General features: G+C 55.1%; 2 protein-coding genes across 2 annotated transcripts; one reads left to right on the forward strand and one right to left on the reverse strand.

Moving 5' to 3' along the window:
* The first annotated feature begins 400 nt into the window (after positions 1–400).
* lsp1a (lymphocyte specific protein 1 a) lies at positions 401–8,847 on the forward strand. The gene is made up of 13 exons (XM_052061321.1): positions 401–562; positions 2,604–2,717; positions 2,826–3,087; positions 3,433–3,572; positions 3,637–3,871; positions 3,938–4,051; positions 4,268–4,311; positions 4,489–4,570; positions 4,638–4,751; positions 4,821–4,916; positions 4,992–5,078; positions 5,150–5,252; positions 8,512–8,847. Exons 1-13 carry the CDS (start codon positions 504–506, stop codon positions 8,517–8,519), a joined length of 1,458 nt encoding a protein of 485 aa, XP_051917281.1. The 5' UTR covers positions 401–503; the 3' UTR covers positions 8,520–8,847.
* prr33 (proline rich 33) lies at positions 5,491–10,444 on the reverse strand. The gene is made up of 3 exons (XM_052061319.1): positions 10,285–10,444; positions 10,093–10,133; positions 5,491–8,286 (listed from the first exon to the last, which is right to left on the reverse strand). Exon 3 carries the CDS (start codon positions 8,269–8,271, stop codon positions 5,641–5,643), a length of 2,631 nt encoding a protein of 876 aa, XP_051917279.1. The 5' UTR covers positions 8,272–8,286; positions 10,093–10,133; positions 10,285–10,444; the 3' UTR covers positions 5,491–5,640.
* Positions 10,445–11,257: the final 813 nt, after the last annotated feature.

An 11,257-nucleotide genomic window follows, 5' to 3' on the forward strand; every position in this document is an offset into this window, starting at 1 on the left:
AATCGCTAGCAGATGTTGGGGTGTCTGTAGGGGGTCGTAGCAGGGGGGGGGTTACAGAGCTTTTGGGAATGGGGGGGCAGGAATCATCTTTCACCCCCCCCCCCCACACCAGAAGGATGCTGAGCCACTCTCAATGGAAACCACATGTAGGACAACAGAGGGGGGAGCATTGTTTGTGTGTGTGTGGGGGGGGGCTGTGATGACTAAACCCTGCCTGCCCTCCACGCCCCCCCCCCAAAACCACTCATTCCCACCCGCCCTCCGACATTCCCGACACGCCGTGGAGGGGAGTGAAGAACGAGTGAGTGGCAACAAAAGAGCCAGCAGCAGCCCAAGCGCAACACAGGGAGCAGCGGCGCAGCGGCTCCACAGCGAGACCCCCCCCCCCCCCCCCCACGCCCCCATCCGGGACAGGAAGAAGAAGAAGAAGAAGCAGCAGCGCCAGGCAACTCTTGAAGCCGGTCGCCGCTTTGGGGCGAGGTGCAACCAGAAGAAGCCCGAAGATGTCCGCCGCACTGCTGAGGAGAAACTCCAGCAGACAAGGTCTCCAGAACCTCATCAGGTCAGTCCGGCGTCCGGATGATTGTGATGGATGGCGCTTGATCGGAGGTTTCCTTCACGGAATCGTGTTCTGTCACAATGTGTACAAGTCATGTTTATTTCTGTAGACCTTCACCAAACCGCAAATTGGCCACTTCACACCAAAATCCTTTTTTTTTTGGTGGTTCTGCTCCTGATAGACCCGCAGGCCAAATTCCAGATTCCAAAACTCTTGATTGAACTTTGCATGACTTGATTGGTCACTTCCTGGAAGCAAACGTTCAGCATTTGACGTCTCCGGTTGATATTTGTTGCAAGCGGTGCGATTTGTTGGGAGAGCTTTTTTGGTGCGGTCTTTCGGTTTTGCCTGATTTGGTTGACGCCGACCGAGTACAGAAGTGAGCTCTTCATGGGTCGAAACTGCACCCTTTAGTCTGCTTTGGGGTGACTATCTTTGTATGTATGTTTGCGGATTAGCGAGCTCCTGCTGGGATGACCGGGGGGGGGGGGGCGGCGGTTTGTGGGTCGCAAAGGGTTTTTTAGGGGATTTTGGAATACGCGAGTGCACAACACGTCGACCTCGATTTAGAGACAGGAGCGAGATTGTGGTGGTTTGCGACTGGATAGGAAACGGTGCCGGTTTCAGAGGTCAAAGGTAACCCGCTCAAGCGTTCTCAAACCGCCACGGGGGGGGGGAGAAAAGTGAACGAGGAGCCGCCGCCGAAACTCCAAAGAGCAAACGCAATTCCGCTTTCTTGATGACTTCACTTGAAGATTTTGGCGATAGGAAATCGTCACCCCAAAACGAAGGAATTATGAGGACCCAACAGATTAATCGCTGGAGATTTTCAACTCACTAAAACGCGAGACAAAAATAACGACATTTTTAATAAATGGGTGAAAAATATTTATTGAGATTTATATCTTATTATTTATTATATAAGAAATTGGTTATTAGTTTTATCTGAATCGGACCCACAAAATTGACATCGATTGGGCCCTTGTAATTATTATTTAAAAAAAATATATTGAATAGTCAAAATGAATCAAAAGCGTACAAATAAAGTCAATATGGCCGCTTTGCGCAAACGAGACGTGACGGGGGCCGCCAACGGCGAGTCAGCGCGACATCATCACCGAGAACGCCGTCTGCGGTGGGGGGTCACGTCTTGAGTGATGAAAGCGGGAGGCGGGGCCAAGGTGTCTACTCACCGATTGGTCAGACAGCCGCGATGTCACCTTATCATCTCGTCTCCCAAACGGAAACCAGCGACGTCATGCCAATGGAACGACGCTGGCGTTCTTATCAGTTTTATTTTGACATGTTTCAGGCTCTTATTTTGAAATGCTGCAGGAGTTAGGCAGCCCCCCTCACCCCCCCCCCCCCAAAAAGCCAGTGAATGTGTTTATCTCATCGAGGTGATGATGTCATCCTTCAGGAAGCAGAACAGCTCTAAACAGACTGCAACCTATGACCCCCCCCCAACCCCACACCCCCACGCATTTACGATGCGCGCAGATAAGGGCCCGAGGAATGTTTTTTTTCCAGGCAGGGGTGATATTAGATTGATTGACAGGGGATTGAGAACCCCCCCCCCCTCCACCTCCATCCGCTTCGAGCCCCCGATGCCTTCACTTGACCCGTCCCCCCACCCAGGGCTGAAGAGCATAAACACTGCACACTTGCTCTCATCTTATTTCCTGTTTCCTGCTCCGAATGTCCAAGCGTTGCCCTCCACCATTCAAATTCCGGACGGTGGAACGCATGCGGTGTGTTAGCATGCCCAACAAGCTAGCGTTAGCAAGCTACCTGGATTCTTGTTCGAATGTTCCGACGTTAGTTTTGTGCGACTTAGCTTGAATCGTCAAAAAGACTCGATTCGAGCGATTCAACAACAACTTCATTCACCGCGTTAGCCTAGCGGGCGAGTTGCTGTTAGCGCACTTGGCCGAGGTGTTTTTTTTGGGGTGTGATTCACTCGTGGCGGCGAGGCGGCGGGCGCAAGTCAACGCGTCGCGCGCCACCGAAAGGTTGAGCTGAAAGGCCGCTGATGTGGCGGCAGGTTGACCGCTCAGAGGAGCGTCGAGGACGCCGAGGAAGCGGAACGCCAACGCAGGAGACGAGCCAGAGACCAGTCCTGTCGCAGGAACGGCGACGCGGCGGACGACCCACACGTGTAAGTCATTGGATGAGACGTCCTTTTTGAATTGTTTGCTGAAATATTTTCTTTAACGTCCATCCAATGCCCCAATTCAGCTCCTGACGCAGTTTGTCCCTCCCCCAGATTGAAACCTGACCGCTCGCCGGAGGAAGACGAAGGCTTCGGCGACCGGACGCGGCAGCGCCCCCCGGAGGGCACCGGGGGATGGCGGCCGGAGGACGAGGACCGGCGCGACGCCTTCGAGGCGGCGCTGGAAGACCTCCGCCCCGCCTCCTCCGGCATTTGGGCTTCGTCTAACTCCGCTGGCGTCGGCCGCGGCGAGGAAGGCGAAGGCGGCGAGCCGAGGCCGCGGACGGACCACCCGGATTCGCTCCGTCGCAGTCAGGTGACCGATCGCGGCGTTTCTCCGTCGGCTTCCAAGTTGACCGCGACTCGGCTTTGCTGGTTTTGCGTCCGTCCGACAGTTTTGGGTTTGGCTTGTTCCTCTTGTTTGGTTCACGGTGGGGTCTTGTGTGGTTTTTGCTTCTTTCAGTTTTTTTTCCGGGTCCTTTCTGGTGCTTTTTGTGTGCTCCTAATCTGGTTGTCGGGATGATTCTTGTCCACGGCCCGGTTGCGGTTTTTCTATTGTACCTCTCTGAGGTACGGTTCCGGACATGCGCCCCTGGCGTTGTGGTTCGGTTCTCACGCGGTTGTTCCCGCGTCGGTCACGCTCGCACGTTCTGGTGTCCAGGTGGAGGAACGGCAACCGACCCGAGCGCCATCCGCCGACAAAGTTTTCCTTCTCCGAGATTCCAAAGCGGACGCGGACGCCGGCCAACGGGAAGTGACATCCCGGCACTCTGGCGACCAATCAAAGAGCGAGTCCCCCAGGTAGATACTCGCGCGACACACCGACCGCAGCGGCGGAGCGACGGCATTCGAATTCATGCGGCAGGTGCGCCGAGCGGGGCGAGACGGAGGCCGGCCCGGAGGCGGAGCCTCGCCCGGAGAAGATCTGGCAGGGCCTCCGGGAGCCGGAGCAGCCGAAGCTCCGACACGCCCGGGCCGAGCCGGAGCTGGCGGAGAGGACGGAGCTGAGGACATGCCTCCGAAGCCAGGAGGAACGACGGCAACGAGACCAGCGACGGCGGCGCCTCGCCGACGAGGAGGCGAGTCATGCCCGGCGTCTCGTTCGCTCCGGGTCGGATTTGACCGCTTTGTTGGAGGCCTCGATTGGCTCTCAATGTGATTGACAGGAGGAGATGGCGAGGAGGGGGATGGACGCGGCCGAGAGGATGAAGATGTTGAACGGCGGCGGCGGTGACGACCCGCCAGAGGTCTTCAGCCCCGTCAAGACCCCCACGCACAAAGTAAATGGTTGCCCGGCGACCGCCTTTGTGGACTTCGGGGGCCAGCTCCGGCTCGTTTGCGTCATGTTTCCGCGGCAACAAAAAAAAAAACAAGCGCTTTGCGTGTTTGCCCGTTTGGAGAGTCCAGCTTGAAATCAAGTTAAATGGGGGGGGGGGGGGGGGGCGTCTTTCTCCGTCTCCTTCAAGATTTTCCCGCGTCTGTCTTGTGATTTGCAGATGACGGAGAGGACCGAGTCGCTCAGCCGCTCCCTGAAGAAAAGGTGATCGTTTCCTCCACCCCATTCGGGGGGGGGGGGACACCCCTTGACATTTGTTTGACTTTCACTTTCGTAAAAGTTTTTTTTTTTTTGTAGCTTTAAGCCTAATTGCCGCGAGACGGGTGGTTGCTTCTGTTGTCTTGTCGCCATGGCAACAAGGTCAGCTTTTCTTGTCTTCAGTAACGGTTTCAAAAAGATGCCGACGGTCGTCCTCGTGGGCAACATCGACGACAAGATGGAGCAGTACGCGAACGCCGTGGAGGTACGCGGCGCGGCGCGCTTGCAGCAAATTGCGCACGTCGTCATTTTGCGCCCATGTCGGTTTCCAGAACTCTCAGGAACCTCGACGCTCCAAGGCCCCGGCGACGAACCTTCCCAACGCGCTGGAGGCCGTCAACTCCAAGAAGGTCTTGTTCCAGGCGCCCAAAACAACAACTTGTCGGGTAAGCCGTGCCCAAAGTCGTATTCACGTCCAACTATCACATTGACTTGCTCACATATCCACCAATCAGGACACTGACAGTTTAAAAGTGGGCGTGGCCAACCGGATCACCCAGTGGGTAAAGGGCCAACCGGACGGCGGTCGACCTCCGCCGAGCCGAGCGTCGGTGAGTCTCCAAAGTGAACAAAAGGGCGGCGACGGTGCTGAATGCCCTTTATGCTAAGCTAATTGCTAATTGCAGGATGTGAAGTGTGGAGATGTCATGCGCAAGAAGAACATGTGGGAGGTTCTCGGAGACTCGTCGGGGAGGTCCCCCGCGAACGTCAAGGTACGAATGCTAACGTGCTACCCGATCAATGTTGGAAGTGCGCCGCATATGTTTGTTGTTGTCGTCGTCAGGGCGCGGCAGCCCCGAGTAAGACGTACACCTTTGTGGTGACCGGACACGGCAAGTACAAGAAGATCTCGGCGGACCAGGAACACGCCACGAACAGAAAGTCGGGTGAGAGAAGTCTTGAAACGGCCTGAACGTGAAACCAGAGGCCCTTTTGCCCATGAGCGGAAATCTCTCGTCTTTGGTACGTTTCAAGTGTCAAACTTTTGACGAGAACGAAAGGTCAGCTGCCACGTGAAGAGAACATCCTGGTTCTTCAAAGTTCTTCTCCTAGAATCGGTTCAGTCTAATGTAGAACACAACAAAATCACCGAAGGAAGAGTTGGAAGAAATGGGAAGCTTGTGGAACATCAAAGCTTTTAATAACGCGGGACAAACGACGTCAAGTCCAAACGAGGCCAACCGGGCCCCGGCGACGACGTTAAGCCCAGCCCCCACACGCAAACTTTTCGTCGGCCAACATCTCCCGAAACGGTCCACGTGCCCGCCTGGCTCCTTATGAGAAGCCGAAGCCTCGGGCCGTTCGGTTAAAGTCTTTGGGTTCGTCGTCTTTCGCCTTGCGTCCGATCAGACCCATCTCGAAGACGGTGGAGAACTTGGTGAGGGGTCCGGACGCCGCCTCCTTCAGCTTCTTGGCGTCAAACTTGGGGCTGAAGAGCAGGATGGGCAGGCGGTAGGCAAAGGACGGGATTTCCTTGGCCTCCTTCTTGGTCTGGTCCTCGTCCTTCTTGCCCTCCGTCCTCTGCTGCTCATCCTTCTTCTTCAGCTCGATCTGGTGCATGATGTTCTCCTTGCTGGAGAACATCTGAAAGAGGACGGCGTCCCACATCTTGGTGGCTTTCGGGGGAGCGGAGCCGGCGGCGTGAGCCCCCTGGCTCCGGTCCCGGTCCCGGCCCGCTCCGTCCATCTGTGGAAACAAAGGCTCCTCCTGCTCCACCACCATGTGCTTCTTCAGTCTGGACCAGCCGCTCGTTTTGGATTTCTGTGCCCCCGCCTTCTGGACATCTGCGGGTTTTCCGGCCTTGTCGTCCTGGTCTTGACTTTGGACGGATTTTGCTTTTGCCCTCTCACCCTCGGGGACTTTCAGCGGCTCGTCAGCATTTGCCCGCGCGACTTCCTCTTTGCCAAGAAGCTTTCTGACTGCCTTCAGAGGGTCTTTACCGGGCGGGGGAGGAGCTTGTTTGGCCGCAGGAGGTTTTTGCACGTCCGTCTTCTGGCGTGCGGGAGATCTGGCGTCCGCGGTTGGAAGTTTGCCCTTTGGTGTTTCCTGGATCTGTTGCTGTTGTTTCTTTGGTAGCGTTGGAGGGACCATCTTTGGTGTCACGACAGAGCGTTTGGGTCTCTGAGAAACGACAATCAGGGGAATTGTTGGGGTGGCAGAGACCTTGTCCTCAGATTTAGGGTTTTCTTTGACTTCTGCAACGATCGGTTCTCGGGTTTTACTCGGGGCGGCTGCGACCTCATCCGAGGCCGCGTCCTGAGACCCTGTCATTCCGAAGGCCGGTGTGTGGGTTCTGATTCCACCGTAAGCCGCGTACTCTCCAGGCATCAGTCCGCGGTAGGCGGACTTGCTTCTGGGCCCCACTAGAGTTGGGGTCTTTGACCTCTGGAAGGACGAAAGTCCAGCATGGGGGGAGATCCCATAGGTGGGAGTTCTTTGTCTTTTAAAAGCCGGAGATGAGCTGATCAACCGGGACGCCTCGTAGGTTGGAGTGTTAGGCCTCCGAGACCCAAAGGACGTCACTGCGGCTGTTAGCTCGGCTGTTGGAGTCCTGGTAAGATCGGATTCGGATTTGGACTTTGTGATCATCAATGGGAAGCTTGCGTGGACCTCCGCATTCAGAACCCTCGCAATCTCGGGAGTCTCGGCTCTCGTGTTGGGGGTTCCGGACCTCTCTGGCTCCGTCGTCACTGGTGACACCGCAAACAAGAGGGGGTTGGGTTTGGAAATCTCAAAGACTGGCGTCGCAGCACGCTTGGCCGGGGTTCTCGGACGCCCCGCGAGGCACCTCGGTGATTGCGTTTCCCGGATCGGCGTTTGGTCTCCTTTGTCCGACGTGGGCGTGGCTCTCCTTATCTCGATGGTCGGAGCCACGGTGACGTTTATCTCCACTTTTGCCGTTTGCCTCGTCACATCTGCGCTTGGTGTTTTTGATTGCGCTTCCGAGGCGACGAAAGGACTTGGGGTGACGGACCTCCCGAGGGCTTGAAAAGCTGGACTTGCCTCTCGGTTGCTTTCCGTGGCGACAGTGCCGCCGATGGCGCTGAGGGCGACTGCGTCGTAGACGGGCGGCGTCCTGCACGTAGTCTCGTAGTAGGACGTATTGGCCGTGTACAGGCGGATTTGGGGGACCTCAAACATGGACTTGGGAGATTTCGGAGGCTCGGTGGCTTTGAATGTTGGACGAGGACTTTTGGGCTTGATGAACTGAGTTAGCACCGTGAGAGGCCTAGTCAAAGCCTGAGCCGCCGCCGCCGGCGGATGGGAGGTTGGATCGGGGCTGGCTGGTTTCGGCCGGGTTGGCGGGGCTACAGCCAGTCTGGGAGCTCCTGGAAAGGGACTCCAATCTGGGGTTTTCAACGCTGCGGGAGGAACGCTCGGCTGAGGCAAGGGAGAAGCGATGACGGAGGGCATCGGCCGGTCGGGCACCGGCCGGACAGGCGCCATTGGCGGGGGCGCCGCTCGGTGCAGAGAACTTGAGTAGAGTATCGCAGGGTGCTGCGGGTGCGGCGGCGAGGCGAGCGCCCGAGGCGAGAACCTGCCCGCTCGAGAGGAGGCCGCCCGCCGCGGGTACGGCGACGCCACATGCTGATAGAGCGGCCGAGCGGCGAAGCGGGACGACGGCCGGGCGCCGTAGAAGCCGTAGGACGCCTCGGGGGTTTTGGGTGGCGTGGAGGGTTCGCTGCGCTCCAGGTCGGGGCTGGCTTCGTCGACGGGGGAGAGGCTGGAACGGAACGGGGCGGCCGCCTGCGCCGCCGCCGCCTGCCCGGATGTCTTCTTTTTGGCATTGCGCTTCAGCAGCTTCTGGAGACGCGCGTTGTCTTTGCCGGGCTTGGGGAACAAAGGGGGCGGGTACGGAAGGGGAAAGAATCCGGCCGGGATGGCTGCTCCGTAAGCGACCGCCATGAGCACCTGGACCTCCTGAAGACCACACCGCAACGTGGATCAGACTCAGAACACAAACGGAATGAGCGTAGCTTGCGAAAGTCACAACAATCAACTTGTAGTTTCAGGCTTGAAAACATTTCACAACCTTTTTCTCGACATCTTCACATGTTTTTGGAGGTTGTCACTGAATGGTATCCATTTTTTTTTCTTCTTCTTGAGGTTCAAAATACCAACACAGTCAATCTTTTTTTTTCCCAGATTTGTGACGCGGTGGCCTTTTGTGCAGCTCGGCCACGCCCGACGCTGCAACACTTGATTACGGACAGTCGAAGTTGCTCCGGGACAGCTTGTGCGTCTGCTGACAGCGGTCCGGTCAGTCGCACCTTCATCAATTTTTTTTTGTGGTTTTTTTTTGGGGGGGGATGACGTCGGAGCTGGACAATCACTTCCTGTTTGCAATTTGCTGTCCGTGGTTACCTTGCAATCACCGAGGCCTTGTGCAGTTGTATGTCTTTTGTACCATCGATTTTTGTTGTTTTTTTTGTAATACAACAATGATCCCGTACGATTGACTTATCGCTACAAAAAATTTTGAGTTAAAACGTCGCATTTTTGGGAAATTGTAATTTGACAGGAATCATGTGTACATATATTTTTAGGTGGCACTCGTGTGTGTATATATATATATATGACCAATAAAAAGAATTCGATTTTCAAGATGGGGGGGTCGTTTTATTTTTGTTTTTTTTCTAGATTTTGTCATTTACGCACCTCCACATCAGGCGCAATTTTGATTTTGTGCATATCGCTACCACACCAGAAGAAAAAATTTTTTTTTGGAACATGATCAATTAGTTTCACTTTAGGACGGAAAACCCACTTCTGTCCGAAATGTTTTTTTGGGTGTTTCTTTGCCGATTGCGGAAGTCAAACTTTTGTTTTCACGCAACAAAAAAACTGTCTTAAAAATATGAACGTGAAAACAAACAAATTACGCGATGGCGTGATATTCCACTTTTTTTTTTTTTGCAATACGGCCACGATACGCTTCGGCAAAACATTGTCAATGTCATGATTGGGTTTGGGACCAACAGGTGGCACTGTAGGCCTCTCCCTGCGGTTGCACACCTGTTGGTCATTATGTAAATAGTGCTTTAAAAGGACTCCCGGCCCGAACGCTCAGTGTCGGGTCATTGTTTGCTCTTGCTACTGCTAATCAGGTTTGTTGTAGTCATGTTTCGGTTGCCGTTACGTTCTATCTTCAGTCATGATTTTTATTTGATACCTTGGACTTTGTTTTGGATTTAGTTTTCTCTATGTTTAATACAATTCATCAAGTACAACGATTCCTTCAGCGCTGACGGACAAATGTGAGACTTATTGATTTTCTTGCCATGACACACGAGGCCCAGTCACAGCACAGAATGTGTGTATTTATACTCGCGAATGTGCCGAGATTCGAAAATAGCTGGCGATCATGAGACGGATGACGTCACACCCGCCTGATAGCCGATTGGTCGCCACCGAGCGCGGACTTGGAATCGTTTCAAAAGCTGAAAAGCCCCAAGAATCGGCTCTCGCTAATTGGTGAAATGTAGGCCAGTGATTTGATCCCCCAACACACGCAACTTCTGTCCTCCCCCCTCCCTGGTTAAAAGACGAGACCTCCCCCTCCCTCCCCCCTTTTAAGGCACTGGAGGGTTGGCGTCAAAAGTGGAAAGGGTAATTATAGCCGAATCATAAGAGCTGTCATGGTCCACAATGACCGAAATGGACCCAAAAGGACCCTGACAATGCTTGCCCCCCCCCCTCCACACACACACACACACACTTTCTTACCGGCTTGCGATTGGCGGCTGAAGCGCAGCAGGCAGGTTCCCCTTCAAGCAAGACAAGTCCAGTCAGGAATTCACATTGCAAGCACAAGTATGAAGCGTTCCAAGTCCACGCCAGGCCCCCCCCCAGCGACCATCGGCAAGGTGAGGTCGACCCCCGCCCGTGGCCACGGAAGAAGAGAAAAGGTGCATTTACCTGATCCGGTGGTGCTGGCGGGCGGCCGTCGCTCGGTCCGGCTGCTGCCTGCTTGTCGCAGCCCGGAGTGTCAAAGCGGCCGCTTTGCGTCGCGCCCCACTCGACCCCCCTCCCGGCTCCGAATGCAAGGACCGCACGCCATGACAGTCCCAAAATAAACAGAGTGACAGCAGCGGCCGAGTGGGGCCGCGAGCTGGAAACGGAACGTTTCAGGTCTCCCTCACCCCCTTCGGGGCATGCGGAAGGGACCCCCGCATTAGCCCCCCCCCCCCCCCCAGCCGGCCGGGCCGGCCTTCGGATTCGCCGCGACGTTGGCAATGTATGTTACGCCGTGCGTGGTGATACGAATGTTACACACCTGGCGTCGCGGTATATGACGTCAGCTATGCTGGGGTGACGTAGGGGGACGTTGACGCCTTGTGTTATGCTAGGCTACGTTACCCTCGCGTCACGTTATGTAACCTTGTCACATCCCGCCGCCACTTATGACATCATGGTGTGTTTGTCTCGCGTTACAAATTTGTCACATACTATATTGTCCGGTGTTACTTCAGGTACGTCACCTGCCATGTTATGTTTCTACATCGGGGCCATTTTACGGCACAGTATTACATCACGTGACGTGTCACGTGACATATTGTGTGACGTCGTGTTATTTCATGTTACAGGAACTTTATGGATGGAGTCACTTCACTTGTTGCGGTGGAAAGTGCGAGTGAACGAGCACAGGTGAGGTTTATTTCTGGTCCATTGGCATGTAAAAAAAAAGAAACAAGAAATGGCGGGGGAAAGAGTGGGCGGGGTCTCACTCACTTGATGCAATGGTACTGCAGCGCCCCCGCGTGGAATGTGTGAGCTCTGTCACTAGGGCTTTCCAAGTCAATGAACACTCGTCGTCAAGATTGTAAACGGATCTCCTAAAGAGATTTTTTTTGGGGGGGGGGGGGCGCACAGTAAGAGGGTAATGTTCAGA

The sequence above is a fragment of the Hippocampus zosterae genome, chromosome 3 (genome assembly GCF_025434085.1).
Source record: "Hippocampus zosterae strain Florida chromosome 3, ASM2543408v3, whole genome shotgun sequence".
Taxonomy (NCBI): domain Eukaryota; kingdom Metazoa; phylum Chordata; class Actinopteri; order Syngnathiformes; family Syngnathidae; genus Hippocampus; species Hippocampus zosterae.

Coding starts and splice junctions, on each gene's coding strand:
- lsp1a (XM_052061321.1), top strand. CDS start 504: ATGTCCGCCGCACTGCTGAGGAGAAACTCCAGCAGACAAGGTCTCCAG. Junction 2,718..2,825: donor GCGGCGGACGACCCACACGT/GTAAGTCATTGG, acceptor TCCCTCCCCCAG/ATTGAAACCTGACCGCTCGC. Junction 4,571..4,637: donor AGTACGCGAACGCCGTGGAG/GTACGCGGCGCG, acceptor GTCGGTTTCCAG/AACTCTCAGGAACCTCGACG.
- prr33 (XM_052061319.1), bottom strand. CDS start 8,271: ATGGCGGTCGCTTACGGAGCAGCCATCCCGGCCGGATTCTTTCCCCTT.